Source organism: Boleophthalmus pectinirostris, unplaced genomic scaffold, assembly GCF_026225935.1.
Source record: "Boleophthalmus pectinirostris isolate CB_2022bp ecotype Guang Dong unplaced genomic scaffold, ASM2622593v1 HiC_scaffold_6, whole genome shotgun sequence".
NCBI classification, from domain to species: domain Eukaryota; kingdom Metazoa; phylum Chordata; class Actinopteri; order Gobiiformes; family Gobiidae; genus Boleophthalmus; species Boleophthalmus pectinirostris.
In genome coordinates, this window is record NW_026571447.1 from 19,606,378 (window position 1) to 19,618,573 (window position 12,196).

The 12,196-nt window shown below is 39.6% G+C and overlaps 1 protein-coding gene across 1 annotated transcript; it reads right to left on the reverse strand.

Moving 5' to 3' along the window:
- Nucleotides 1-322: 322 nt before the first annotated feature.
- On the reverse strand, nt 323-12,195 carry snap91a (synaptosome associated protein 91a). The gene is made up of 18 exons (XM_055163866.1): nt 12,155-12,195; nt 12,002-12,014; nt 11,321-11,484; nt 11,110-11,204; nt 10,882-10,896; nt 9,554-9,610; nt 8,401-8,667; nt 7,336-7,419; nt 6,530-6,673; nt 6,017-6,088; nt 5,119-5,361; nt 3,243-3,425; nt 3,102-3,120; nt 2,407-2,497; nt 2,237-2,320; nt 2,024-2,161; nt 1,854-1,941; nt 323-1,675 (listed from the first exon to the last, which is right to left on the reverse strand). Exons 1-17 carry the CDS (start codon nt 12,193-12,195, stop codon nt 1,861-1,863), a joined length of 1,791 nt encoding a protein of 596 aa, XP_055019841.1. The 3' UTR covers nt 323-1,675; nt 1,854-1,860.
- Nucleotide 12,196: the final 1 nt, after the last annotated feature.

Genomic DNA, 12,196 nt, shown 5'->3' on the forward strand with positions numbered 1-12,196 from the left:
CACAGTACTTATATGGGGAGCATAATGCATGGTGTTTTCCACTTAAACTTCATTGGTTGGATGTTATGAATCTAAAATTCTTGAAGGCCATGAGTACTACTTGGATGTATACTGTACATATGTGCTTATGGAGCAAGTTGGCATTCATCAGGTTAAAATGACACTTTCAATGCTTTTATGATTGTTATATTTTCTGGTGTGCAGTAGGACAATAACCTGGCTCAGCAAGATTAATTCTCCTACACAAAACAATCTGTTGTGGGCCAGGTTAGTAGGAATGAAAAACACTGGTATTCAAAACCTTTTGGTTTGTCATGAAATTTATTGCATCTCATAGGGCTTACATGCACTAGGGTTTGGGCCATTGTAATGAAAATAACTTTACAACTGAAGAAAAATACAGTTTTAGTATTTGTAAAATGTGTATAATTTCCCACAACTTTCTCCAAGTAACATCAGATTCTCACAACCAAGCACTGAACATACTTTTGGTAACACAAAGACTGTGATGTCACTGGCCAAAGCCAGTCCACCTTAACAACATGGGCCACTGAGATTCAACAGGAACAAAAGTACACAATATTATTAAGTGTATTACTGGTTGAGTTGTCTGCTGTATGTACTACACACATTATCAGGCACCATTTCTTTGTTAATTCTTTGCATTGTCCACACATATTTCAGATTTATTTGCATTCTCATAATTCTGGACTAAAAGGCATTTTTATTAAAGAAAAATAACTTATTATTGTCCAGCTGTGTTGGGCATAAGACACTGCCTTGAACATTATAGGGACATTTGAGTTGTATTGTATTGAAATCACAAGCAAACATGATCAGTGTCAACTTATATTGTCTTAAAATGTCAGTAGATTTTTTATTATTTTATTATTGGGAGATATCGTCCCAAATTGCAAAATCACAAATCTGCAGCTGACTGAGGACTACTGTACAAAACAACAGAATAAAATAATACATAAAAGACAAAACAATCAAAAATAAGCCACGACTTTAAATAAACACAACAGAAATTGCTGGTCTTGAATAATTAAGAAGCCCATAGATGTCATTTATTCACTATATCAATAATTTAGCAGACGGGAAATAGATTACACAATTTCTTACATTTTCTTCAGATTCACAATTATTTAATTCTCTTCAACAGACATACAGAGTAAAGACATAATAATCCTCAAATCAGGAAATCTATATACATCAATGAGGACCGCTCTGTAAACATCACATGACCAAAATCTAACCACTCTTATCCAATCAGAGTGGGGAGACAATGAAAAAGCCTGCCTCTTTGAGCAGATACAGTTATGGGTGGAGCATGAGACACCAAAGCACATCCATCATTCAACTCAGCACTAGAAATAACTTTAAACACATACAGATTCGCCTTCACTTTCTCTCAACTTTTTTTTAAAACTTTTTCCTCCAAAGTTTGTGGATTTGACAAAAGATTAGTAACATCTACAAGAGCACACACATGTTTTTTTCTCACTAATATATTTTCATAGATATCTGCTATGGTTCACTTTCACAGTTTGTGCTACGACATCACACAGGAGAGAGGATGGTGGAGCAGAGTTACCGAGGTGGACAGAGGGACAGAGGAGCAGTGACTGGAGTCCTGAGATGTTCACAGACACCAGGTGGATGAGAGAGGGTCCTGGGCAAGAAACATGGACACAACACATGACCATGTTATTATTATTGACAACCATATGTAATAAGGTTGTGAACTAATAAGTACTTTATACATTTTACAATATATAATTGTGAACTCAAAATTAACTAGATCAAGTTGTGGTGATAGTCACTGTAAAACTAAAGAAGATGAGTCCTACCAGGAGGTTATAAGAAGTCCTTGAGATCGAGTTCTGCCAGAGGGTCCTTGGGTTTCTTGGGACTTTGACTTGCAAGTCCTGGGGAGAGCTGAAATAGGACATTCCAGAGAGATAAGCAAAACACTAGCCCTAACTGGAATAAGATTACCACTAAAAGTTTTCTGTCCTACCGGTGCTCCAGGTGGAGCCGCTCCGGGTGCTCCAGCAAAGGGGGGTCTCATCATGGGCTGCCCCATCATGGGCTGTCCCATTAAAGGCTGCCCTATCATTGGCTGCATCATTGGAGCTCCGGGGGCTCCTGCGGGTGGCTGGAACAATAATAATAATTATGCTGATCAAATTCTCTCTACATTTGGGGTAGCTACAGTTTAAATCAAGCTCACCAGTCCAAATCCTGGCTGCATAGGAGGCACCATGGGTCCACCCGGGGGCACTGTTCCTGGGGCTCCTGGAGCTGCTGTAGGAGCCTAAATGGACAGAATGGAAAGTTTTGAGAAATGGACATACCATAATATCATAATAATAATAATAATAATAATACTTAGAGTCTTACCAGTGGGGCGCCTGGGGCTGTCCAGGTGGGTGGAGCTACTTGGGGAGTCCAGTTAGCACCTCCTGTCAGCTTTTTCTCACCAAAAGGATCCCTAGGAAATATGATACACTGTAAGAAACATGACTCTAAAAACAAACAATAATTATGTCACAGACGGCACTAAACTTAAAACAAAGTGAAAATGCAGCCAACATTAAAAGTCCTACATTGCACCAAATGGATTCTTGTGAGCTTTAAGCCATGTTATAATATTGTTACCTCATCAAAAAACATAACTGGTGTTTTCTTTCATTCACAAATTTTTGAGTAGTCCTTTATTAGTCTATCTAATCTCCAAAGCTCAAATGCTCCGTTTCACCTTGCGATGTCATGTAGTTGTAATTTTCATGTCAACAGCTGCTTTCTATGTTTAGTTCAATAGAGACAGGCAATTCTAGGGCTGAAATTATCAAAATGATTAAGTGTCTGGAGTTTAAAAAAACAGTGAAGCACTTTCATCACAAGGTGGAGTGTTTTCTATTTGAGAGAAGAAATCAGCCTCAATATGCAGGGTTTGTGTGTGAAAGACATGTGAATAAAACAAAACCCCAGGTATGTTTTTGATGTAGAAACATAAATTGCATAACTTTAATATTAGAATTAGACATTAGCCATTTTACCAGCAGGACAGATATTTGAACATTCTGCGCCCTTACTTTTTCTTGACTCCAAGATCTGAAAGAGAAGAGAATAAACCATATAAAACCTATAATTTTGTTCTACTGTAAAAAACAAACAAAGAATAAACAAACAAACAAACAAAAACCCTAACAGGTATCCAAGATTCTGTGCCTCACCTCCCACCAGATTGGCGAGTGATGAGTCCAGGTCCTCTGAGATAGTTTTAGTGAGGGGAGGGGTGGCAGTCATGGGAGCAGAGGCAGGAGTGCCCACACTGCCCGCTGTACTGCCCGTGGTGCTGCCTCCTGTGCTCTGTGGTGTGACAGCAGGCATCAGCAAGTCGCCTAATCCACCAAACACTTGAGGCGGGACAAAGACAACAGACGGATTACAATCGTCAAAATCTCTAATCTGTAATCTAATGTAAAAGTGAGAGCTGACTGAACAAGAGGGGCACAATCCAGCTGTGACAGAGGAGAGCTTCATGCAAAGACCTGTCAGTGTCCAATAGGAAGTATTACTTAACCTAAACAGTATAACACTGGAAGGTTAATATAGGGCTGGGAAATTACTTATAATCTGAATTATTATTATTTTTGAACAATAATTTATTGTCTTTTTAACAAAACAGAATAATACAATAGGTGGTCCAGAAAGGGTTGCCATATTTTATAGTAAGTGTTTGAATTGCCTTTTAACAGCGCACTGAGGCGTTCCATTGGGAAAATTTTAAAAGTCTCTCTGTACCATTGTGTAACAGATGGAGGTTTTGCCTGTATCCACTGAAGCAGGATGCACCTTTTTGCCAGGTGTAAAAGTTTACGTAGTAACATCATCTGCCCGGGTAACACAGGCAGCCTCTTCGACAGGCCAAAAAGAAATAAAACAGGCTCCACAGGGACAGCTCGATGAAAAATGGAGCGGAGCTCCAAAGCAACATTAATCCAAAACCTAAAGTAACAACGGACACTGCCAGATACAATGGTAATAAGTCCCCACAATGTTTTTACATTTTACACAAAAAGGTGAGTATTGAGGGTGAATCTTATGCAAGAATTGAGGAGTACGCTGATAATGTGAATTTTTTAATGGTCCCTTAACAGAAGATCATGATCACTGAAGCACATGCCATCAATTTGGGCATTAAGTGGGAGGAGTTTTTTAACATAACCTTTGACTTATTTCATTTTTGTGGACTGAAAGATTAAACAATGTATTGTAATTACCCAGCCTTACATTAAAGTCACATCTTTTACTTAAACAATAAACTGTGGCATCAAGGTCCAAGTATGGAGCGTGTTTTCCAGATACAAATAACATTTGTGTTCTTTGATTATTGCAGTAAATTACACTGTAGCCTTGATTGCACAAATCACAAAACCTGTCAAACACTTAAAAAAAGTAGGCATACAAAAGTAAACAACATTACTGCAAGAGACAGAGCATGCAAAATTAGACCATAATTAAGCATGAAGGGGCAAGCATCGCAACACACTGAGGGACTGAACTCACCAAATACATATTAGAAGAAGCAAGCAATGACCCAGCAGGGATAGAAATTGGGATAAAGGAGTGTATAGCAGAAGATAGAAAGTTAGAAACAGTGAGCGATCAGTTGAAGTCAGTGGCCAAGTGAGAAGGTGAAGAAGGCACATTTGGTGCAAGGTAAGAGAGAGAGAGAGAGAGAGAGAGAGAGAAGAGAGAAAGAGAAACACAGAGAGAGAGAGAGAGAGAGAGAGAGAGAGAGAGAGAGAGAGAGAGAGAGAGAGAGAGAGAGAGAGAGAGAGAGAGAGAGAGAGAGAGAGAGAGAGAGAAGAAGAAGCATTAACAGCAAAGAGTTAATCAGTCAGCAAATTGCATTAGAGATTTTTAACGAGGACAGTGACTGCAGCCGAGAGTGTCTTTCATGCGCAAGTGGGCTCCCAGTGACAAACAGCTGTAGCTGATTGAAAATATACAAATCAAGCAGTGAACTTATGCTAACATAAAGACATCAGCTTAATACATTCAATACAACAGTGACAGCTGATTACTAAAACAAGTGGAACTTACTTGATGGATCAAATCCACCAGATGGCGCTGTTGTTGCTGCTGCTGGTTCTGTGGCTGTAGCACCTGGAATGAGGGGCACAGCCGAGATGGTTGCAGGGACAGGAGGAGTGGGAGAGAGAGAGAGAGAGTCCAGACCATCAAAACCAGACTCCAGGAGGTCATTCTGAACTGGTGCAGGGGCCAGAGCTGGAGCTGGGGCCAAGGGAGGGACTGTTGTAGGAGCCAGGGTGGGGGACATCAGACCTACAAGGGCAAAGGGCAGTTAGGGTAAATAGTGAAACAAAAGACTAGAGCACTACAATCTAAGTCTAGAGATGAATAGATATAGTAAATAAATTAAATAATTCAATTATTAAATCATTTTAATTAATCCACAAAAAGTAAACCCAAATGTGAAGTAATTTTTTGTCAGTTTTGTTAGTTTGACTAGTCACATAATAGAGGAATAGTAATTTATTAGACAATGTTAATGAAAGTAAATTCAGAATTCAGAATTTCAATATGTGAAAGTCATTTGCTGTCAATTGCTGTTTCCTCTCACAATAATCATAACACAAAAAGTATATATTGCAACATCCTCAAGATGTGGGGGTACGTGGGTAGCTGGCTAGATTAAAGCATTAAGCTAGTTGTTGCTACTGCTGCTGCTAAAGCAATAAAGGTATGGCATCACGGTTTGGGGTTGGACATTTTATCCATCTTTATAATTTGTGCAAAGCCACTTAAGAATAGCTGAGTAATGAAATGTGAACTGTCATGCCTACTCTGTGTCAGTATTAATCTCACAAATGTGTCTCCATTATTACTGACTACATAATGTCTTAATCAGCACAAAGCATTTGGCACATGTCATAATTCTGCCCGCAAGTTTCAGATTTCATGCACATATAGTACATACCTCCTAATAGGTCTTCACCAGTTCCACCAGGAGCAGATGTTTTGGTCTCATCTACTGGGCTGCCAAAGGTGTCTGTAGTGATCAATAATGCATCATGGAGGGAAGAAAGATGTAGTTAGTAGTCAGTATATGTGAATTGTCTATATGTATAAATAATCCCAAGAACAAACAAGGATTTAATTAACTACGAAGTAGTTTATTATCCAAAGGACTTTACTGCAGAAAATTAATATGACAAAATTTCTAAATGATTTATAGTTAGCTACAGATCAGCATGCACAAGTCTCTAAATGAGGATTTTCAGAATAAACCGAAGATCAGCAATTGCATTTCAATGGAAATTGATCCAACATTGAATTTATTATGATCAAAGTGGATCAAGTTGAAATATGTTTTACAGTCCAAGTTAACATCCTGCCAATGTAAATCATATTTATTATCCTCTTCTAAAGGCGCAAACATGCATTTATGCTTGTGTTGTGTGTTTTCGTGATTTGGTGTTGCAGTACATACCGAGTAGGTCAATGACGGGGGCAGGCTCTGTTTTGGGGGGAGTAGTTGCCTTTGGGGCAGTGGCTTCAGCTGGGGCAGCTGCAGCAGGGGCTGCAGCAGGGGCTGAAGCTGGTGTCGATGAGGGCGTTGATGCTGAAAACGTGTCTAAAAAGAAGAAATGAAATGAAAAAAATTACCAACAAACTAAGAATGATTAGAAGCGCAGTTTCAAACCAATATCTGTTCTAGTGTTCTTTTAAAAGGCGAGGAAGCATGCAGAGAGATGAGTAAGCAAGCACTATTTGAACTGCATCATAACTGTATGTCCTCATCCTTGAGGGGTGCACCATTTAGAAGTATATCACTGATGTTAACAAACACCAGTTCCATGCATAAAGTTAATAAGGCTGGCTGCACTCTTCATAAAGTAAACAGAGGGAACAGTGATGCAGTAAAATAGCACAACTTACCAGTAACGATGTCTCCAGCCGGTACAGGTTCGGGCAAAGGAGAGGGCCCGCGTGAAACAGCAGGGAGGTCTAAGTGACCAAGCCAAAAGCAGTTTATGAGAAAGAAGAAAAAAGCCCCATAGCAAAGAAAAGTGTTAGCTTAACGGAAATGGCAGTGGGTGTGGGTAAGAAGCATAGCCACAATCACCATTTAGCACCAGACAAGTGGGTCACATGCAGAGTGCTCATACCACTATGGGGACAAACCAAGACGAGGATTCAAAAACAGAAGACACATGGAAATAGTCAACGTGAAAACCCGAAGAAGGTATAGAGAGGTCCCAAACAGAAAATAAATGGATATGCAAACACTTGTACCTGCACCAAAAAGGTCTACACTAGGAGTGGTAGCAGCTTTGGATTCTGTGGTAGGGCTTTGCTCAGGCATTGAATCAAACATATCTATGGACAAGGATACAGATGGACATTCAGAGTTCAGTGCAAAAAAGATGAGTTGAGTAGAAGAAATGAGGGGAGAGCACAGCAAATTAGTACTAGTGTATTCTGTCAGTGCAATGCAATCAGAGTGCAAAAGTTAAAGGGGAATTGTGGCTGAAAAAAATTACTGTGCATAAAGTAATCCATTAAATGGTTCTGATTCCAATTAATTCTGAATGTGTCGCCACAGACTGTAACAACAGTAGGTGTATTCATTCAAAACCAGCAGATTTCCCTTTAACTTGAAGTGCTATAGTTGTAATCAAGCATACAGTGACAAATATGTGTCTAGTTTATTGGTCTCAAACTCGAGAAGAGAGAACATTTTTCCCTGAATAATTTCAGTTTTTATTCTGCTACTAATCAAAACAACAACACCTCTGCTATTTGTGTAACAGCAAAAGCACATTTAATTTCTTCATATTGGCCAAAATTCGAACTAATATTAAGTGTATAAAAGTGTATTAAACCAATTTAAATAAATGTTTGTTTGTATTTTTGCAATATTGATAGAAGCACTGATTAAAGTTATGCTTTTAACTGACATGGTTTGCAAATTTTAGGACGAAGTGGATAGTTATCTCTGGGTACAAAATTATCAGAAAATTGAAAGTATAAATATTGTATGTCTGACTGATGTTAGTAGCCTTGTAATAACATTCATATTTTTGGCATTGTTATTATCAAAGTATCTAAATTATGAAAACCATCACCGTATGTCCTGCACATATAAAAAAATAAGTCCAGTTATAAAATGTAGACAATGTAATGCTTGATTATTTAAATGGCCATGTGCTGTGTAACTGAAGGAAAGTTAGTATGGAAAACAAAAGTAAATCTGAAATGTAGGGACTAGGCAGGTTAATCAACATATCATCAAAAATTCATCATCATCATTAGAGTGCAGGGCAAAGCAGAGGCAGAATCATAGCAAAAGTTTTTTACCACCAAAAAGGTCTATACTGGGAGCGGCTGTGGACTCTGTGGTAGCTTTGTCAGTTGTTGTAGTAGTAATAGTAGTAGTGGAGGTTGTGGATTGGGCAGGGGCAGCAGGGGCAGCAATGGGAGCAGCGATGGTCGGAGCCTCACTGGATGAAGGAGGAGTGAGAGTAGCTGGGGCAGAGGCGGCGCTGTCCGATTCAGTCGGTCTCATGGCAAAAAGGTCCAGCTCTGGTGCCATGCTGGTAGATCCCTCTGTCGTGGCGAAGGGGTCTTCAGCAGCAGAAGTGAAGTGGAGTTATGGAGGTGTTAGGAGAGGAAAGGGGAGGGAGGTCGTGGATATGGAGGGAGTGGTTAGGGGTTGTTAAAACACGGTAAAAAGCAGAGTCTAATATATGAAGTACTATATTGGCTGGACAAGCTATGATAATGCTACGCACAAACAGGAAGACCAACACAGAAATCTAACTTTATTACTCCATAAACATGCAACAACCACTTCCTGCATAATTGTTTGTTCACTGTGTCCTGTCTCTTGTCATTACCAAGTGTGCATTTCTGTGTTGAGAGATCTACAGATGAAAATTTTTCATCTTGCTTTTAAAAAAAATATTATTAAAGAGCACTGTTGCCTTTTAAATCACATACTGTATATTAAACATAATTTTAACTGAAATGAAAAGCCTGGTATAAAAAAGTATAATAATAAAAAAGAATAATAGGACCACTGGCATTCCAGGGACAAGTGCTAGAAAGTTGGTATCTGGATAATGACTCAGGATCAATGTACTGTATTCCATTGATTACTGTTATTACATCAGCAGAAAAGCAAATCAAACCAGTATTTGTTCATATATTTGTTAAAAACAATCAATGTTACAGGCTTTGGGCAGTGTAAAATGGATACTCTAATAGGATACGCTAAAGGAGATTTGCTTTTTACTGCAGCATTTAGTGAGAGATGAGTGGATGGGACAGCAGGTCTATGACTGGGGCTTTAGAGCAGGATTGAGAGTGAATCAGTAGGCCCTGTTGGGCATGTTAGTACTACTGTCCTCTAAGAAAGCAGAAGCAGCTTGTATTTAATCATTACATTAGTACACAAACACAAACAGACACTCAACATTCACTTTCACAAAAAAGCCATCAATCCACCCACCAGATCCAGCAAACGCATCAGCAGCAGGGCCCGCAGCCACGGCAGCCGGACCGTCTCCTGGAGAAGGTGCAAAGGCATCTATTGCAGATGGAAAGACCAACAACGGCAAACGCAACACCCGGGACAATGACAGACACATGGACCAAACAAAAGATGAGCCAACAGATGGAGCGGAGAAGAAACAAAAATGAGAGGTCAGCATCAGGAGAAAGCAGAGAATACAAAACATATGCAGCCCATAAATCTAAAGGATCAAACCGCTTTGATGATTTAACCGGCTGCATAGAGGTGCATTCAGTGAGGGCAAACAGCGGCACTTGTCACAAGTCAGTGCTACTCTGTGACAAAAGGACATGTCAAGGTCAGATTTCTGACAAAGTTGATATTTTGATCAGTTATGTTCTTGACATATCTGTTAGTAAGCCATGGAGGAAAAACTATTAGGGTGCAAATAAAACTGCGAATAAGAGATATCGCTTGATCTGGATGGAATATTAATTACAATACAGTCTATAGGGGTGCACAGAAATACAATAAATAAATGAGGTCAAAACATGATAACTGTGCAACCACCAATAGACACTATGTTATTAATAGGATTTGGGATGTGATACGTCTTTTGCTCATCGCAAAAGAAAAACATTGTATTCACATTTTAAAAGAGGGAGGAAGGCAGAAGACAATCTGTCCAACAAAATGGTGTGAATTTGACCTTTTCAAATTGTTGACATGTTTTTTTGCATCTATAGACAAGGTATGTTACAGTATGCTATTTCAAAATCCAAATCCTAATTGTACTAGCAGTCGTTATTAAAAGCAGGCAGAGGGCCATGCTGTGTAGCCAGTGTACCCAACCACACTGACCTCCGAAAAGGTCGATGTCTGTGGCAGTGGTGGTGGGAGCAGAGACGGGCAGAGAGGTGGGCACCGGAACAGCCGCAGCAGGGGCAGCAGCAGGAGGCGCTATAGCAACCGGGGCAGGGGGGGGTGCTATAGCGACTGGAGCAGGAGGGGGCGCTATAGCGACTGGAGCAGGAGCAGAAACAGCTGCTGCAGCAGGCTCCACTTTGGCCTCAGGTACCGGCTCTGCAGCGGCTGGTCATTACAAAGCACCAAATCGAAGCACCAACGCCCAGTCACAACCCAAAGAAGAGAGGAGAAAGATAAGAGTGATGAGTGTGACTGCCACCCTGAAATATAGTGATATAGGTTTGCATCTTTTTAGCAGATATAGTGGAAGTAGTTTGTGCTAAAAACACCCAAGAAAGAGAATGCAATACTTAAATGCATGATCTGCAATACTTAAATTGATATCTAATGATACTCACGATCAGCCAAGAGATCTATACAGGAGATAAAACACAAAAAAGAACAAAAAGGATTATTTGGATAGTTAGATCAAATTCATCTCAAAATACAGAGTGCAAATAAATAATTAAATAAAAATAAACCAAAATATTTTGCTTATCAAATTTGATAAGCCCTTGATGATAATGTGAAGATTTAATTTCAAATGACCAACGTATAGTCAAATCCTCTATGTATCAAGAGCTTACCTCCCCAGTTGGTTATTAGGGAGGAGGCTGCTGCGCCCCCTGTTGATGAAGAGGACATTGGGTCCAGGTCCAACAAGAAACCATCATCAAGTGCACTAAACAAACAGAGAAGGAAGCTCAATATTGAACTTGCTGACAGTCTCCATTGATCTCCAAAGTAATGATGAAGCAGCTCATTTAAACTAATATGATATTGTTGATAGATTCCTACTTGTTAGCTTTAGCGGCAGGGGCTGGAGCAGTGGGGGTGATGGCGGGAGGGGGGGGTTTGGCAGGTGGCCCAGGACGTGCTGGAGGCCCACCGGCAGCAGTGGGAGGAGCAGGCTTGGCTGGTGCAGCGGCTGCTACTGGGGCACTGTTGTTGGCTGTTGCTTCCTGCTGGAGAGAGAAGCCCTAATTAACATGGTGACCTGGTGATTTGATTATGTAAGATATAAGTTGTGCTGTTTATGCAGAACACTTTGTAGTAAGCAGTTTAAAGTAGTATCTTTAAAGGTATGATATTGCACTATTGTGAGCTTTTGGCCATGTTATAATGTTGTTATCTCATCAAAAACATACCTAGAGTTGTATGTTTTACTTTGTTTAATTGTTTAAGTAACTCTTTATTGTTAGTTTGTTTACATCTCCAAAGCTCAAAATGCTCTGTTTTAGAGCAGAGGTGGAACAGAGTCATTTTTTTCAGTTTGAGAGAAAAACTAATCTTAAATAGGTGTTTGTGTGTTAAACGTGTGAATGAAACAAAACACAACTCCATGTATGTTGTTTATGAGGAAATAACATTATAACAGGTCAGAAAATAATATGTAATGTGGGCTCTTAAACTGTATCTAAATCAATGGCTGCATTATATGTAATTGTGACAGGCTTATAACTGTTAAATATTGCTTACCTTGGTGGGTGATCTGCAAAGATGAGATACAAAACATGAGTAAGAGCAGATGCTTGTAATTGAAAAGCAATACAACAGCTTTATGAAAACAGGCAGGTACACTATGTAATATTTCTGGACCTGCCTGTCTCCATGGAAATGTCACTGCTTTGCCTAGAATCCAGTTCCACAGAATAGCAGTATGAGACAACCATG